The sequence below is a fragment of the Choloepus didactylus genome, chromosome 13 (assembly GCF_015220235.1).
Source record: "Choloepus didactylus isolate mChoDid1 chromosome 13, mChoDid1.pri, whole genome shotgun sequence".
NCBI lineage: Eukaryota > Metazoa > Chordata > Mammalia > Pilosa > Megalonychidae > Choloepus > Choloepus didactylus.
The window spans coordinates 2,374,684-2,392,142 of NC_051319.1; the positions used below are offsets into that span (position 1 = coordinate 2,374,684).

Genomic DNA, 17,459 nt, shown 5'->3' on the forward strand with positions numbered 1-17,459 from the left:
AATCTCAACATGTGCTGTAGTCTGTTGCCATTTATAGAACAAATGTCTCAAAACATCCTGAATGCATTGCTATATTGTTACAGTTTAGAATTTGGCAAACTTCAGTCGATAGCCCATTACCTGTTTAAAGTTTCATTGGAACACAGCCATTCTCATTCATTTACATATTGCCTATGGCTACTTTTGCTCTGCTTGGCAGAGGTGGATAGCTGTGAGTCTGGCCTGCAAAGCCTAGAGTATTTAATATTTTATTTTAAAAAGTTGGTGACTCCTGTTTACTGGATTTGTCAAGATTTGTTGTCATCATTTGAGGAGGGAAGCACCTCCATTATCACATGAGTTAGTTGTTTTGTTCACTCAGCTTCCATGGTATCCTATTTGTATAACTGTTTTAAGGTTTACCACACTGGGGGGGGGGGGAGGATACTATTTATATTTAAAAAAAAAGAAGAAGAAATGTGGAGAGGATCTGTTTTCACCTCCTTACTGGTGTATGGATTTCTCAGCACAGACACACAAGAAAACTGTCTTAGTGTCCCAGACTGCTGAACAAAGACCACAAATTGGGAGGCTAAAAACCAGAAATGTATTGTTTCTCAGTTCTGGAGGCCAGAAGTCTGAAATCAAGGTGTCGGCAGGGCTGCGCTCCCTTTGAAGGTTCTAGGGGAGGATCCTTCCCTGCCTCTTTCAGGCTCTGATGGTGGCCAGCCATCCTTGGCTTGCAGCTGCATCTCTCCAATCTCTGCCTCCATCTTCACAAAGCCGTTTTACTGGTGTCTGTCTGTTCCTCTTCTCCCTTTCTTACAATGAAACCAATCCTTTTGGATTGGGGGCCCACTGGTCACACACGTTACCATATTATTTTAATGTCTCTTTTTTTACATGCTCTATTCCCTGATCGGCATATTATACACATGTGTGCTTGCTAACATATGCTCACACACACATGTATTCATGGCTGTAAGTCTTTGAGGGTAGAGACCATGTATAGTTTTCATTTTCAAAGGCTAGTATGTATTAGCTCAGTAATTGGTTGTTTAGAATTCAAAAAGGTATAAACACTTGACAGATTTGTTTTCCATTTCCTTTTTAAATCTTATGATTAAAATCTTTCAGACCTTAAAAACTATTAAGAAGACATTCTTTTAAATGTCATATTCAATAAGATACGTGACTAGCCTCTTTATGATCAAATATTAGAACAGTGAGTGGGAAGAACTGTTGTTTTGGATATAAGTTAAGAGAAATTTAATATGACCTTAAGAATAGTAGAGAGCGTAATACTAAGAACACAAAGGAATGATACTTTTTCTCTGATACAGGAGAGGAGAAGGTAAATATGAGTTAAATATAAAGGAATTTTAGAAGTAGACAAGAGTAAATTTCAAGGATATTTTCTATTTCTCCTTGAAGTAGGAAGCTGGATCTTATTCTAAGATGTAATTTGTTTTTTAGGTAGATGTGTAAAGTATATGAATAGGACAGAAGTTGCCAGTATCAGCTATGAAGAGTTACTGAGGTGGAGACACATTTTGGACTCTGAATTTTTTTTATCTAAAATACATTTCTTCTTTTTTGTTGTATATATGTGTCATTCACATTTTCTTTAATCTAAAATTTAATTTTTCTAGGATGTTGTCTGTAATTGAATTCTTCTAATACGCTGCCTTTTATTTTTGTTTCCACCTCTAAAACTGATTGCTGTATTTTTACAATTTACCCTTTTGGTGTAAAGTTTTCAGTTGCTGCATGTGAATTTTCTGGGTAAGGTATACATTTTAACAAGAATTGTTGAAGCAAGAAATGTATGAGTATGTTTTCTTCTTTCAGCCATCTTCCCTCTTCCTCAAAGCCCTCTTCACTCTTCCCAAATCTACATCTGGCATAGTAGTATGAATTTAGGAGTTTAATATCATCACACGTGATTTTATACTTTGAAGAAAGATCCTGGAAACATCTTTTACTTTTCTATGAAGCCGACTGGAGCGTATTAATTCTCTAGAGATAGATTGAGATGAGTAAGTGAAGTACAATTAGTGTACTTCATAGTAATAGGCACTTGTTGGAGTTTGCTAGGCTGCTGAAAGCAGATACCATGAAATGAGTTGGCTTAAACAATGGAAATTTATTAGCTTACAGTTTTGATGCTGAGAAAAATGTCCAAATCAAGGCATCATCAAGGCTATGCTTTCTCTCCAGAGACCAGCTGCTAGTGATCCTTGACTCCTCTGCCACATGGCAAGGCACATGGTGCCATCTGCTAGTCTCTCCCTGCTCTTCCAGATTTTTTTTGCTTTCAGCTTCTTGCTTCTGAGGGTTTCTCTCTCTCTGTGTATTCATCCACAGAAATGAATTAGCTTTAACAGTGTTATTTTCTGCGTTATATACAGTTCCAGACCACCACAGCACTCAATAAAACTGATTAAGTAAACAAATAAAGCAATTTTTAGGAAAATGAGGCATTGTGAGATGAAAGAAAGAATGAGATGATAGAATGGCATTTTTTTTCAATATTCATTTTATTGAGATATATTCACATACCATGCAGTCATACAAAACAAATCGTACATTCGATTGTTCACAGTACCATTACATAGTTGTGCATTCATCACCAAAATCAATCCCTGACACCTTCATTACCACACACAAAAAAATAACAAGAATAATAATTAAAGTGAAAAAGAACAATTAAAGTAAAAAAGAGCACTGGGTGCCTTTGTTTTTTTTTTTCCTTCCCCCATTTTTCTACTCATCCATCCATAAACTAGACAAAGGGAAGTGTGGTCCTTATGGCTTTCCCAATCCCATTGTCATCCCTCATAGGCTACATTTTTCTACAATCGTCTTCATGATTCATGGGTTCTGGGTTGTAGTTTGATAGTTTCAGGTATCCACCGCCAGCTGCCCCAATTCATTAGAACCTAAAAAGGGTTGTCTTTATTGTGCGTAAGAGTGCCCACCAGAGTGACCTCTCGGCTTGTTTTGGAATCTCTCTGCCACTGAAGCTTATTTCATTTCCTTTCATTTCCTCCTTTTGGTCAAGAAGATGTTCCCCATCCCACGATGCCGGGTCTACATTCCTCCCCGGGAGTCATATTCCATGATTCACTCCCCTGGGTGTCTGATCCCACCTAGGGGGAGGGCAGTGATTTCACCTTTCAAGTTGGCTTAGCTAGAGCGAGAGGGCCACATCTGAGCAACAAAGAGGCATTCGGGAGGAGGCTCTTAGGCACAATTATAAGGAGGCCTAGCCTCTCCTTTGCAGCAACAGTCTAGAATGGCATTTAAAATGAAAGGGGGGGGGGGGAATGAGCTTCCTCTAATTTTAGGCCAATAGTATACTGTCTTACAATTATTGTGGAGTGTTTTCTTTGTACTCTTCCACTAAAAAGCTGGAGAAATTTTTTAACTGAGTTTTATTCTACTTCTTTCTCTTTTTAATTTGTTAAATTTTTAGAGGAGATAGGCACGTTATTTGTGTTCTTGTGCCATGATTTAAGGAACCTATTTGGTTTTTATTGATATTTCTAAATTGTTAGCATATTAATGTAATATATTGCTAACATGTTAAATGTATTTTATCATTTTGTCATATCCTAAGTATGTTAAATATAGAGGTCCTTATCTAGTTTGTAGCACCTCAATGTATTAAGTAATATGGTTTTATACAAATAGCAATTCAAGAGCACAAATATGGATTTGATTTCATTAACATTTAGTTTGGTTTAAGTAGTTACCTTTACAGAAGGAGAGATCAAAGTACAACTCAGTTTATTTCATTACAAAATCAGTTTGTACATATTTCTAGTCTCTTGTGTTTGCCAAGAAAAGTTGGTATTTGGTTGAAAGTTAAAAATTGTATAATTATAGCTTTAATTTAAAATGAATATTAACTAGTCATAATTATGATTTTATGAAGCTATGATGTTTGGTGTTGAAAAGTGGGCAGTTGAATTTATCTTGAAAAGTAGGAGCAAGTTAATATTTGTTCTTAGAATTTCACAAAATTAATTTTTAGAGTTACAGGCTACTTGACGTGTTACAAATACATAAGCAACCTTTAAAAATGGCATTAGTTACTGTATAGCTACCGAACAAATCTTAATTCATTAACTGACTAATATGAAAATTTGTTCTGTGAAGTAAAATGGGAGCCAGTTATTAATATTCTGACTTGTGGCTTTAAATTTACTGCTATTACTAAGAAGACTGATGAGAAACCAAAATGAGATAGTAATTGATGATATCTTAATTCTTTTTATTTAAATATTAAATGTAAGGAATTTTTACTTTTCTTAGAAAAGTATTATTTTTATCTTATTCTACCTGTAAAAGTCTATACTTGATTAGATTTATGTAAGAATGTTTAAAACAATGAAATTTGAAAGCTTCCAGGTGATTAATAATTCTTTATTAATTCATTTTGGATAGAACCATGAATAAACTGACCCAGCTGGAAAGACTGGATTTGGGAAGTAATGAATTCACAGAAGTGGTAAGTTCTCACCAATATCACTATCCATAAATCTTAGAATTAATCAAGAGTAATGTGAAAATTAATTATTTCATAGATGTACAACCTTTTATTTTAGGTATCATTTTTATTGTTTTTATTTTTCTGCCCTTTTTTTAATGTAAGGATTTGGGAAAGGTATATATATATTTTTGAGGGACAAAAAATGAAAGTTCTTAAAACTGAGAATTAATTAACCAGAGCAAAATATTTCACAGAGACCAGGGTTAAAATATGACATTAATGATATATGCATGCAAGAGATAACCAAAAGTTTTTAAGCACACAAAGTAGAAAATTTGATGGATTGTAAGGGAAAAGCAGAAAAATTTTCATCAGACTAGAATACAGCAGGAAAAATAGGTCTGAGTCCAAATAAGTCCCTGAGTTATTGCTTAGGAATTTATTCAGTGATAAGATACTTCTCTAATTTTAGTTAATAACTAAAGGGAAAATCATAGAGTTAAACAACAGTTATTTTTTAGTTAGTATAGAGACCTCTTGATTGTGTTTGTGCTTCATATGCAAAGTTCACTATGATGTTGGATCAAGAAGGAAAGAAGTATATAAAAAGTTTTTGTCTTCCATCTATTCTCCAGAAGAATTCAGAAAACAAGTTAAATGTTTGTTTAAGGGGATATATTAAGATTAAAGTCATGTTGGAAAAAATAAAAACCCACAGGCTGATAATGATGTAGATGTCTTAATTTTAGAGTATTTTAAATTTTAATATGGGCAACTCTTATTCACATGTGAATTTGTTAGCAAATGAATTTTCTGTGGCAACTTTTAAATCCCAGGTTGGTTTATTTTGTCACATAATAAAATAAACCAACTGAGGTGTGCTCAGGAAATAAATTACTAATCTTAGCTAAGGAAAACAACTAGCAATATGATATAGCAAGTTATTTCACAAGATTTCTTTTTTCTTTTTTTTTAAGTTCCTTTTTATTCATTATAAAAATGAAGTATATTCCCCAGAGAACATTTAAAAATACATGAAAAAAGAAGACAAATAAAGCACTCATTGTTGCAACAATATTTTAGTCTGCTTTCTTTGTCGTTTTCCATTCATGTTGTTTTTTTACCTAGCTCTTGGAACTGAGGTCCAACAAAAACATATGTTGGCCGAATGCTTAGGTGAGCATTATAATCAGTATGAGGCTGAGGAAGAATCTGAATATCCCCATCATTAACATTTTAAAATTATTTTTACAAATATGTTGTTTAAAATTGTAGTAGATTTCAAATGATAGTCTTAAAAAACTTTCTCAGCATTATCACCTGTAATATTGTCTTATGGGTATTGTATTGTACATTTGCTTATTAAATAGATGTTCACCTTTTCAGCTGAGGTCACTGGGAGAGCATGGTGTTTTGGGGGAACCTAATTTTTTTTTAAGATAATTTTCTTTGTATTCTTTATTTTCTTTATTATGTCTTAATTTAAGATGGTTTATTATGGATTTTATTTTGTGTTTTGGGAGCTTATACTCACTGTGAAATTTGCAGGTGGTGGAGATGACACTCTGCTTTTATTTTACGTACATTAAATGTGAAGAATTTTCTAATAGGCCTTTTTCTTGATTTAAGTAGAAGGAAATAATTGAAAATTAAGTACTATTCTTCATTTTTATTTTCATTTAATGTTTTAAATACCTGGACACCAAACAATTATGTGACAATTAAAATTACAGGTATAATCTAATTTTCATTTTTCTGCTTTGTATTTTTATTTAAATTATTCATTTTGGAGTTCACAAATATATATGATATACTTCCTAATTTGTCTAGTTAATTGTACTCTTTCTCAATATTTGTTTTATATGCATTAATCTATTTCTATATTAACTATTTGAAAATTTATAAACTGAAACTGCTTTCAAAATCATTGTAAATTTTTGTAGCATTTTCTCTTCCAAATATGCATTTTTATTTTGACTTAATAGAATTACAACAGGTAAATCAGGAGATTTCTTTTAATCCAAGTTACATCTGAAATTCACATATGTATGCTAATGGTAAATCTGAATGACATGGGTTTTACATCCCCCTTGGTATTTCTTTCTATTTCTTTATTAATTGCATTATATTTGACCCTATTATTTAATCTAAAATTTAAATGAGTTTCATGCAATAATTTGCTGTTTAGGAATGTCTATTTTAGGGTTCTCTTTAAGTGATGTTGTAGTAAGTATAACATAGTGGAAAGGCTTGCACTTCCTTTTATTTTTTTTTAATCTGTGTGCCTTTGGGTAATTTAACTTTTATTTAAGGTTTCTTCATCTGATAGACATACACACACATATATATACATACACACTTCAGAGGGTTTGTTTCCAGGATTAAATGAAATAATGTCTTTGAAATTCTTCTAATTATCTTTTTTTTTAATTGTGCAATCATGTTTACAACATAAATCTTACAGTTGAAACTGTTTTTTGTTAGATTTTGAAACTAAAAATTATTAAAAATTCCCAAGAAGTTCTCTTGCCAAATAAATAGTTACTTAAGTAAATTATTTGAGTTTTCTTCCCTCCCTATCCAAACAGCCTGAAGTACTTGAGCAACTAAGTGGATTGAAAGAATTTTGGATGGATGGTAATAGATTGACTTTTATTCCAGGGGTAAGTGTCAGATTTTAAATGCCTTTATGTATTGTTTTTTATCCTTTGCAGTTTTATGGATTTTGTATTTTCAAATTACTTTTAATTGGTAAAAAAAAAAAATGCTGTTCGTTGAATTTTTAATAGTATTAAATGGTTAGAAGAAAATTGTTTGCTTACTATGAACAAGTTCTTGATTAAAATCTGAAATTTTTTTCAATAAACTTTGTAAAATAGTGTCTTTTCAATGCTATTGATATTGCCTAGGGAAGTTTTAGGGTAGGAATTTTTCCATATACTTCCTGTTTTATCATCTGGCATTATACATTTGTCATTCTGTAGTCAGTAGGAGTTCTTAGCTTTATAACTGAATATGTTGCTAATGGCAGTTAAAACATTTTGTATGTCTTCTTTCTCATTTCAACATTTAATTATAAATTAAACTTGGTATTAGGTTTGTTACCTAAACTTTTTACAAATTACTTAATGTTGATTGAGTCATTAGATTTCCTTTTTTTATTTATAGTTTATCGGTAGTTTGAAACAACTCACATATTTGGATGTTTCTAAAAATAATATTGAGATGGTTGAAGATGGCATTTCAGCATGTGAAAACCTTCAAGACCTCCTGTTATCAAGCAATTCACTTCAACAGCTGCCTGAGACCATTGGTTTGTATCACTTTCTAATTCATGTAATTAATTTTTACTGTAGTAAAATCTGTGAAATTGTCTTTACCAGTGCTTGAGTTAAAGTTTTCTTGCAGTGTTATCAAAATGTATTTGTTCTGAAGTAGAAATTCTGTACTGCTGTAATACCAGATCTTAGCTGAATGTATTCAGTTTGTGCAATTTATTTTACTCCTTAGTTGACGTTATTATGCTTTTCTTTATTGTAAGGAAATCTCACTTTCATCACTCTAGTAAAATTTAAGTTCTTTATAAGAAGTTAATTTACCCAAATTTGGTTTAACTTCTCTTGGTCATACCACTTATTTAGTGACTTTGTCAGTTCTATTTTATTATAGATGCACAGGCAAGAAAACAGACTGAATTGAGCAATTCCTGTGAGAGATCTGTAATTGTTATTGAGTCTGTATTTGGGTAGTTACTTGTCTGGTCATGTGTCAAAGGAATTAAATTATTTTAATGAAAGGGCCAGAAACTTAAATCTTGGCATTTTCATGATGTTGTTTTAGCTTATTATATTTTGAAAATTCATTGGAAGTTATCTTCTGTTATCTTTTTGTTTTGAATTTTTCTTGTGAGTGTGCAAAATTTCCCATTTTAACCACTTTTTAAGTGTACAATTCATTGGTATTAGTTATATTTGCAATGTTGTACTACCATCAGCACCATTCATTAAAATTTTCATCACTCCAATCATAAACTCTGTACCATTAAGTAGAAATTCCTCATTTCTCCCTCTCTCTGACCCTTCTTAACCTGTAATCTACTTTATATTGCCATGAATTTTCTTATTCAAGATCTTTCATATAAGTGAATCATACAATATCTGTTCTTTTATGTCAGGCTTATTTCTCTCAATATGGTGTCTTCAAATTCAGCCATGTTGTATCATGTATCAGAACTTAATTCCTTTTTTTACAGCTGAATACTACTTCATTGTATATACCACATTTTGTTTATCCATTCATCTCTTGATGGACACTTGGATCGTTTTCACCTTTTGTCTACTGTGAATAATGTTGCTGTGAACATTAGGATATGAATATCTGTGCGAGCCCCTGCTTTCAATTCTTTGGGGTAAATGCCTAGAATTGGGTTGCCAGGTCATATGGTAGTTCTATGTTTGTATTTTTGAGGAACTGCTAAACTGTTTTCCAGGGCAACCATACCATTTTACAGTCCCACAAACAACGTGCAAGAGTTCCAATTTCTCCACATCCTCACCAACACCTGTTATTTTCTGTTGTTTTTTTTGTTCCCATAATAGCCAACCTGGTGGGTGTGAGTGATATCTCATTGTGATTTTGATTTACAACACTTATCTTTTAAACCATTTTATTGTTTTAGTATACAGTGAATAGTGATAGTTTGTTATACACCTATAAAAGCTACCATTTCTTTACTCCATTAATTTAACAGGTTTGTATTGTGTGTCTTTGTACCCATAGCATTGTTCTATGGAGTGAGGCTGTAACAGTGAACAAAGCAGACATAAAGTCCCTTATCTCATGAAGCTTACATTCTAGTAAGGGTTAATAGACAAATATATAATATGTTAAGATGTGATATGTAAGTGAAAATTTAAAATAGTCTGTAAAGGAAAAGAGAGTGATGGGGTTGGCATGGTGTCTCTTTTATATAGATTGGTCAGGAAAGTTCTTTCTGATTTTTGTCACATGTAATATGCGCTCACATTGACTGTTGTTGGGCTTCGACTTTGAGCTGAGAATTTATTGATTGTTTCTTTTCTTGATAGGTTCCTTGAAGAATGTAACAACTCTTAAAATAGATGAAAACCAATTAATGTATCTCCCAGACTCTATAGGAGGGTAAGGTTTTTGTGAATTAATAGAACTACAAGATTTTGCTTTCATTTTAGCGTGCCATACATATTTTAGATAATTGCATAAATAATATTGAATGACGATTCCATGAACATTAAAAAAATAATTGGTATATAGGTGGGCATAGTCATAATAATGTTAGGCAGACCTGTTTATTATTTGTGTAGTTTATCTTAGTGAAATAGTTTCCCTAGGTTTTTAAAAGTCAAGATAACGTTCATATGTTCCTAATTTTGGATTACATATATGAATCCTTTTTTAATAAAGTATGCTTTCATTTTAAATTAAAGGTTAATATCAATAGAAGAACTGGATTGTAGCTTCAATGAAGTTGAGGCTTTGCCTTCATCTATCGGGCAACTTATTAATATAAGAACCTTTGCTGCAGATCATAATTACTTACAACAGTTACCACCAGAGGTACTATATTTCAAATTTGATTTGGATTTTTATCTTTTCTTTTTTTTTCTGATTATCTTCATTATAGCTATCCAGTGTGGTTTTATTTCTTTTCTTTCAGAAGTAATTAATGATGTTTCTAATTAACTTATTTTCTGAATTATATTCCATTTTATGTATAAACCATATTTTTCATTTATCCATTCTTCTAGCAACCCCATGAGTTGCTTCCACTTTTTGGCTATTGTGAGTAATGCTGCTGTGAACACTGTTCTAAAGATAACTGAGTCCCTGTTTCCAATGTGGGATAGATGTGGGATTGACAGCATGTGATAATTTTATGTTTAACTTTTGTGGAACCAACAGGCCAAGTTTTTGATTCCTAAATTTATGTTTCTATTTCAGATTGGAAGCTGGAAAAATATAACTGTGCTGTTTCTCCATTCTAATAAACTTGAGATACTTCCAGAGGAAATGGGTGATATGCAAAAATTAAAAGTCATTAATTTAAGTGACAACAGGTTGGTAACACTGTGTTATCATTTTGCTTATAGAAGACATTGATTGGATGGAATTGAAAGTTTCACATGATATATGATAGAAAATGTTTATTTCTCTTTATATAAATATATTTATTTTTAAATAGAATTTTGATCAGAAAGAATGATCTAATTTTATCTGTTGTTAATTATCATACTGTGGTTATTTCTCACTGTTCATTTGTGTTGACTTTAGCTACATAACCATATTCCCTCATTATACTAACCTTTTTTACTTCTAAAGGCTAATCTTCATCTTAATGCTTCTGTTGAAGAAAACAGCTTTTGAATCTAATCTGTTACTCGTGTTTTTCTGGACAGATGTGCAGCTAGGGACTCACTTGCTTTGTAGCTTGAGCAACAAAGCCAAGGTGCAGAGCAGTAGAGCACTAGGGTTATTAAGATGTAATTTACATCTCTTAGAACAATGTTGAAGTTAACAGAATGACCATAATTTTTTCTGAGATAAAGATACTGTTGGTAATGATTAAATAACATTTGTAGAGGTTTTTACATTTTGCTTTCATTGTATCTTATGCGATCTTCAAAACAACCTGATGAAGTAGTCCGATGGGAAAAATTGAAACACATAGATAAGGTGACTTACATACAGCCTGTAAGGTCAAGCTTTGATTTAAATCCATTTTATTTAAAAGAGTCACTGTTTCTTTATTAAATCCCTGTTTTGTTATATACTTTTTATCCCAAAATTAGAGCTGTAGGTGCTAGCAAATTGCCTCAAAAGGTAAGCCTAGAAATAAGCCAGAAATGAAAGGACAAATATTGTAAGGCCTCATTAATATAAACTAACTATAGTGAACAAATGCTGAGAATTGAATTCGAGAGCATAGGTTATCAGGTGATAGATCATGGGCAGAGATCGGGCTAATGAGAAGTACAAAATGTTCGATAAAGCTTACTGTAAAGGTTTGTAAATTATAAGCTCTTACAGCAGTCACCTCTATCCCTGAGTTTTAACTGTTATTTAAGAGATGTTTATTTGGTACAAAATTTATAGTCTCTGTATAGCCCACTATCTTATTTAACCTGTATGGTCAGTTTATTTGAACAACATAATTAATTACATGGAACCTAGAATAGGGAATGAGATCTTGTTACTCTGTACAGGCTAATGTAATACTTTGATATATCGCAGAGTATTTGGGGCAGAAAATAAAAAAGTATTTGCAAAATCCCTTGAAGGTTTAGGGAAAAATATGGAAATATTAAACTTTCCCACCTGGGGAATTCCTGGTAATCTCACAAGCATTAGGGACTTCCAATTTAATAAGTCAAGCCCTCAGTTGTGGGGCTTGCCCTTTTGAAACTTATTCCTACAAAGGAGAAGGGAAGCGTATTTATAGTTATGCCTAAGAGTCACCCCCAGAGAACCTCTTTTGTTGCTCAGATGTGGTCTCTCTCAGCCAACTCTGCAGATAGACTCACTACCCTCCCTTCTACGTGGGACATGACTCCCAGGGATGAGCCTGGGCCTGGCATCATGGAATTGAGAATGCCTTCTTGACCAAAAGGGGAAAAAGAAGTAAAATAAAGTTTCAGTGGTTAAGAGATTTCAAATAGAGTTGAGAGGTCATTCTGGAGGTTATTCCTATGCCTTATATAAATATTCCTTTTTAGCTTCTAGAGTATTAGAATAGCTAGAAGGAAATAGTTGAATCTGTTGAACCATAATCCAGCAGACTTGATTCTTAATGATGATTGTATAACTATATAGCTTTTATCATGTGACCATGTGATTGTGAAAATCTTGTGACTGACACTCCCTCTACCCAGTGTATGGGCTGAGTGTTGAAAATGTTCTAAAATTGATTATTGCGGTGGATCCACAACTATGTGATGATACTGTGAGCCACTGATTGTATACTTTGGATAGATTATATGGTATGTAAATATATGTCAATAAAATTGCATTTTAAAAAAGGTAGGCCTAGAAGAATTAGGTAAATATTAGATAGTAGGGTTGAAGTAGATACCCTATTTTAAATAAGGAATTATTTTAGCATTCTAATAAATATTATATTGTTTTCACTCATTATCACTTTGGAATAACCTTCTTGAGTATGAAAGTACTGGCTCACAAAGAGATACAGAGCAGTGCAGTTTTTATAACAAATTACTAGTAATAGTGCTTCCTGGAACAGTTTGTTTTCTCTAAATATGAGTAAAATAGCGAAAGCAATGTTACGACCGACTGTTCAATGTGTCCAAATCTCTAAGTCAGGGATGGTTAACTTTTTTAACAGACATTATTAGATTATCCATTTTCTTGTCAGCTGGATTGATTCAATTGAAGAATTATATTTGTGTAATAGAAAACTATTTAACCTTTTGTCTTATGTTCTATACAAAGACATATATTGTGTTATCTCCTGAATTAAACATTTTCCTCCTGTTTTCATGTACAATAATATAGCATTGTTTAGAAGGACATTAACTCTTGATGACATTTAGCTCTCAACTTCATTTTCAGTCTTCTAATATTAAAGTTTAATTTTGCTTCGTATTTTTTTCCTCCCACAGATTAAAGAATTTGCCCTTTAGCTTTACAAAGCTTCAGCAATTGACTGCGGTGTGGCTCTCAGATAATCAGGTGGGCATTCTGATTTTATAAATTACTGAGACTCCAATTTTGTTATGTAATTATGCATTCTAGTATCATAAGGGCATTTAAGAGCAGTTGCACTCTGGCACACAAAGCTTATTGTATGTATGAGGAAAAGTTCTAGCAAATATTAGGAATACCTGGATAATTTATTTGAAATAGACGTAGATCCGTAGAAAATAAATTTTACTGGACTTGTCTAATTTCTCCTAAATCTGTAAAACAGTATAAAGATGAAGAAATTAGACTCAGTACTCCCCACCTTGAAATAGTTTTTGTGGTGATCCTATATGACATATATCAATAAAATTTGATAATTAATATAAATTGGGCTTCTACGTGGGCATTTTCATAATCCTTAAAGAAGTGTTTCTAAGGAAGAGTCAATTCGTAGACCTCGTTTGACAAATTGAAAACTTACAGTAGGCTATGAAGTGTTTAGAGCTAGGTATATATTGATGAAAAAAAGTCTTTCACATTCTCACTGAACTTACACTCTCACTGGCAAGAGAAATAAACAAGCATGTAGTAATGTTTTTTTGGTGATAAGTGCTCCAAAAAAAATAATAGACGGATATTAGAAGAATTGCATGGTTGGAGTAGGCTTCCTATTTAAATAGGGTCCTTGGGAAATGTGTGTCTGAAGAGGGAAGGATAGAGCAGATTTCCAAATGAAGTTAGAAGTGAGCCACGCATAGACTGGGGAATGTGGAACAGACGTTTAGGGAATACTAAGTATAAAGACCCTAATATGGGAATGAGCTTCGTGTAACTGAGGAATAAATACAGGCCAATGGGTCTGGAGTGTAATGAGCAAAGGAGAGAGAGAAAATTGTACAAGGTTAGATCAAGGAGGAAAGCAGGGACCAGACAATGTAAAGCCTTTTGCCAGTAGTAATCACTTTGGGTTTTAAAGTGGGTCAGATAGAAATCTGTTGAATTATTTTGAGCCAGGGAATGACAAGATATGGTTTACATTTTTTAAAGATTATTCTGACTCTTGTGTGAAGAATTGACTGTGCATGCCGAAGGCAAGGGTGTGGAAGCAGAAAACCCAGTAACGAAGCTGTTTCAGTAGTCCAGAAAAGGGATGTGGTGGGCTTCGACAAGAGTAATAATAGTGGAGATGGTGAGAATAGGTCAGATTTGGGATGTATTTTTTAAGATCTTGCCAGTGGAACTTACTCATGGAATGAATACTGGGTTTGAGAAAAAGAGAGGAATCAAGTATGACTCCTAGGTCTTTAACTCAATCAGGTAGAATATTAGAGTTGGTGTTTTCTGAGATAGGAGATACAGGGGACAGGAGCAAGTTTATGGGTAATGTCAAAAGTTTGATTTTTTTTTTAACTTTTAATCATTTTTTATTGTAAATATAACACATATACATAGAAGTGATAACTTTCCAAGTGCAATATAACATAGAGAATTTGGTTTTTAACATTGTTAAATTTGCGAAGCTTAGTAGATATTTAAGTAGGAATGGCAGGTCAGTAGTTGGATATCTAAGTCTGGGACCTCATTGGTTAGAGATATAAATTTGGTAGTACACATTGTACAAAGAAGAGATTTAATGCCATTCAGTGAATGAGGTTACTAGGGAGACAGAATAGAATCAAAAAGAACCAAAGATTGAAGCCAGGGACAAAAGGGTCCTAGAAAGGAGTATGTAAAGAAATGGCCAGCTAGGAAAGTGTTTTTCTAGAAAGCCATCTGGAGGTGCCTCAGAAAGATCAGTCATGTCAAGTACTGCTGATAGGTCAAGTAGATGAGGATTGCTGATTGGCCATTGGGTTTGTCAATATAGAGGTAATTGGTGACCTTGATATGAACAGTTTCAGTGGAATGGTGGGGATGAAAGCCAGATTTAAATGTGCTAGAGAATGGGAGGCAAGAAGTTAGAAAAGTGAATATGTCTTACTACTCTAGCTAATTTTAGTTTGGACAATTAATATGTCTTTCTATATTTGCTGTCGCCTTTGAATTAAATGTTAATGTTTGCAAATAGTATCATATTTCACCTTTTAAAAGTATATTATATTGGCAAAATGTATTTAGGATTCACAGTGTAGACTGAGGCACAGAACATGTAACAATAAATTTTGTCTAATAAACAAAATGATTTATCATTTGTTTGAATTAAAGACCATTGAGTGTTAGAGCTGAAAGTGATCTTAGAGATCGTCTTTTTGAAACCTTCTACTTCGAATTATAGGAAATCTCCTATATAATGTCACCAAAATACTGGGTCCATAAAAGATAAAAAGTATAGTATATGACATAATAGAGTCAGGTTTAAATGCTACCATAAAGTTCAATCATGAGAATTTTTTCTCTGTTGCTTGTTTTTGATTTGGCTCTTCTTTGGGTCTCTGTGCTGTTTTGGAAAAATTGGGAAACATTTTCAGTGGAGAAATGACAGTTACAAGATAATTAGAAAGTAATGGTCTACAACTTGATACTGGTTTTTCATCTGCCAGAGAACTAAGGGATAACTTACTATCTTTAAGTATGAGGAAAGTTTTTTTACATTTTTATTCTCAGGTATTTCATTCTGATAAATGATTATTAATGCAACAGAATATATAATTTGCTGATCTTTGTAATAAAAAAATTTAATGCTTATCATTTGATGGTGAACAATACATTATAATAATTTATCTAAAACTGTATTTTCTCAGGGTGAGATATACTGGTCTCATGATACTGATAAGTTTCATAGTTTGGGAAACGATATATTATGTTCCTCCTGTGTATTATATTAACATCCCTGAGATGGTCTATAATATAGAAGCCTACCGGTTTTTGTTTATTTCAGGATTGTCCAAATTTTTTAACTGAGGAATCTTTTTTGATCTAATAGCTATTAATATCCTAAAATTCTTAAGTTGATGTCTATTCATATTGTGAATCATATTGTAATATATACTTGTTTTGCAAATTAGGAAAGAAAATATGAAAATCATGAGAAATTTGCTTTTATTAGAATTTGAATATAAGTGATTCTTTTATTTATTAAATGTGTCAGTTCACATATGGTGGAGCTCGTTAATTTATATTACTTGAATATTTAAGTTTTAAAGTTGATTTGAAATTTTGCAGTTGGATTCAGAAACATTTGCTGTTCTCTATGCCAGTTATTAACTACAATTTGAATGAGACATAGCTCCTTGATCTTGAGGAACTTTTAGTCCAAGTTTATTGGTACAGTAGCATTTTTTTGATAAATTAATGCTAGAAAATTATGAGATAGCTCACCTTAGTGAAATTATCTATTAACTATTAATAAAATTTCTCCATATTTACAGTCTTCTCACACTTGCCTCTTCTTCCTCCCCATTCATTAACTAAATCTGTTCCTCAAAGATTGACAGTATTTAGTATGGCATGAGATAGAGCTGTAAAATTTCCCTTACTGTATGTAGTTGTCATTTTGCTGTAAAAGAACCAAGTGTATGGGGGAAGATATATGGAAGAAGTTTGATTATGAATTATGAAAATAAGTTACTCCTGGTTATTTCACTGACTAGAAGAGCATATGCCTATGTTCGTTACATGCAGTAAAATGATTTTTCATTAGTACCTCTGAAGGTTTGAACCATTGTTTGGTCATTTATTCATTCTCTAATTAACTTTATCACCTTAATTCAAGAATCATTTATTGAACAACTGCCAGGCAATCTAAGGTATGGGAAACAAGGCCATAAAAAGTCATTTTAGTACAGCATGGTAAAAGGCTTGATAGGACTAGGCTGCAGTATCAAGAAAAGGAGGTTAATCTGGTGTTGTTAAGACAAGTTTCCCAGCAAAGGAAATGCCTGTATTGCTTCTCAAAAGAAGAACAGGATTTAAACAAAGAAAGGGGAACAATATTCTGGTTAGAAGGAATACCATGAGCATAGCATTTAGGTATGAAGCCGCCAAGTAAATTTGGTAACTCTGCAAATGGTCATAATGAACAGAGCATAATCTGTGAGATTGAAGAGATAGGAAATGAGGCCAAAGAGGTAGTCCAAGATGAAGTCATGAAGGATCTTCTATGCCATGGAAAGGAACTTGCATTATATTTCAAGGATGGAAATTGTTTTTATTTTTATCTTGCATGCCATCTCTGATCTATTATAAGTGACTTCTTAAAAATTGTGCTGAGGATTCTAAGGTCATATTCAGAGTCAGTGGAAAACTGCTGTGATTAGGGTGACCATGTTACTTATTGTCCATGCTAGGACACTTTTGAGAGTGAAAG

General features: G+C 32.7%; 1 protein-coding gene across 8 annotated transcripts in view; it reads left to right on the forward strand.

Moving 5' to 3' along the window:
• Positions 1–17,459, forward strand: part of ERBIN (erbb2 interacting protein) — a 196,204-nt gene that overhangs the window by 140,668 nt on the left and 38,077 nt on the right. For all 8 annotated transcript variants that reach the window (XM_037801905.1, XM_037801906.1, XM_037801904.1 and 5 more), the window contains exons 8-14: positions 4,432–4,495; positions 7,066–7,140; positions 7,646–7,790; positions 9,565–9,637; positions 9,943–10,072; positions 10,457–10,572; positions 13,132–13,201. In XM_037801905.1, coding sequence (XP_037657833.1) covers positions 4,432–4,495; positions 7,066–7,140; positions 7,646–7,790; positions 9,565–9,637; positions 9,943–10,072; positions 10,457–10,572; positions 13,132–13,201 — 673 coding nt within the window. The remainder of the gene's footprint in view (positions 1–4,431; positions 4,496–7,065; positions 7,141–7,645; positions 7,791–9,564; positions 9,638–9,942; positions 10,073–10,456; positions 10,573–13,131; positions 13,202–17,459) is intronic.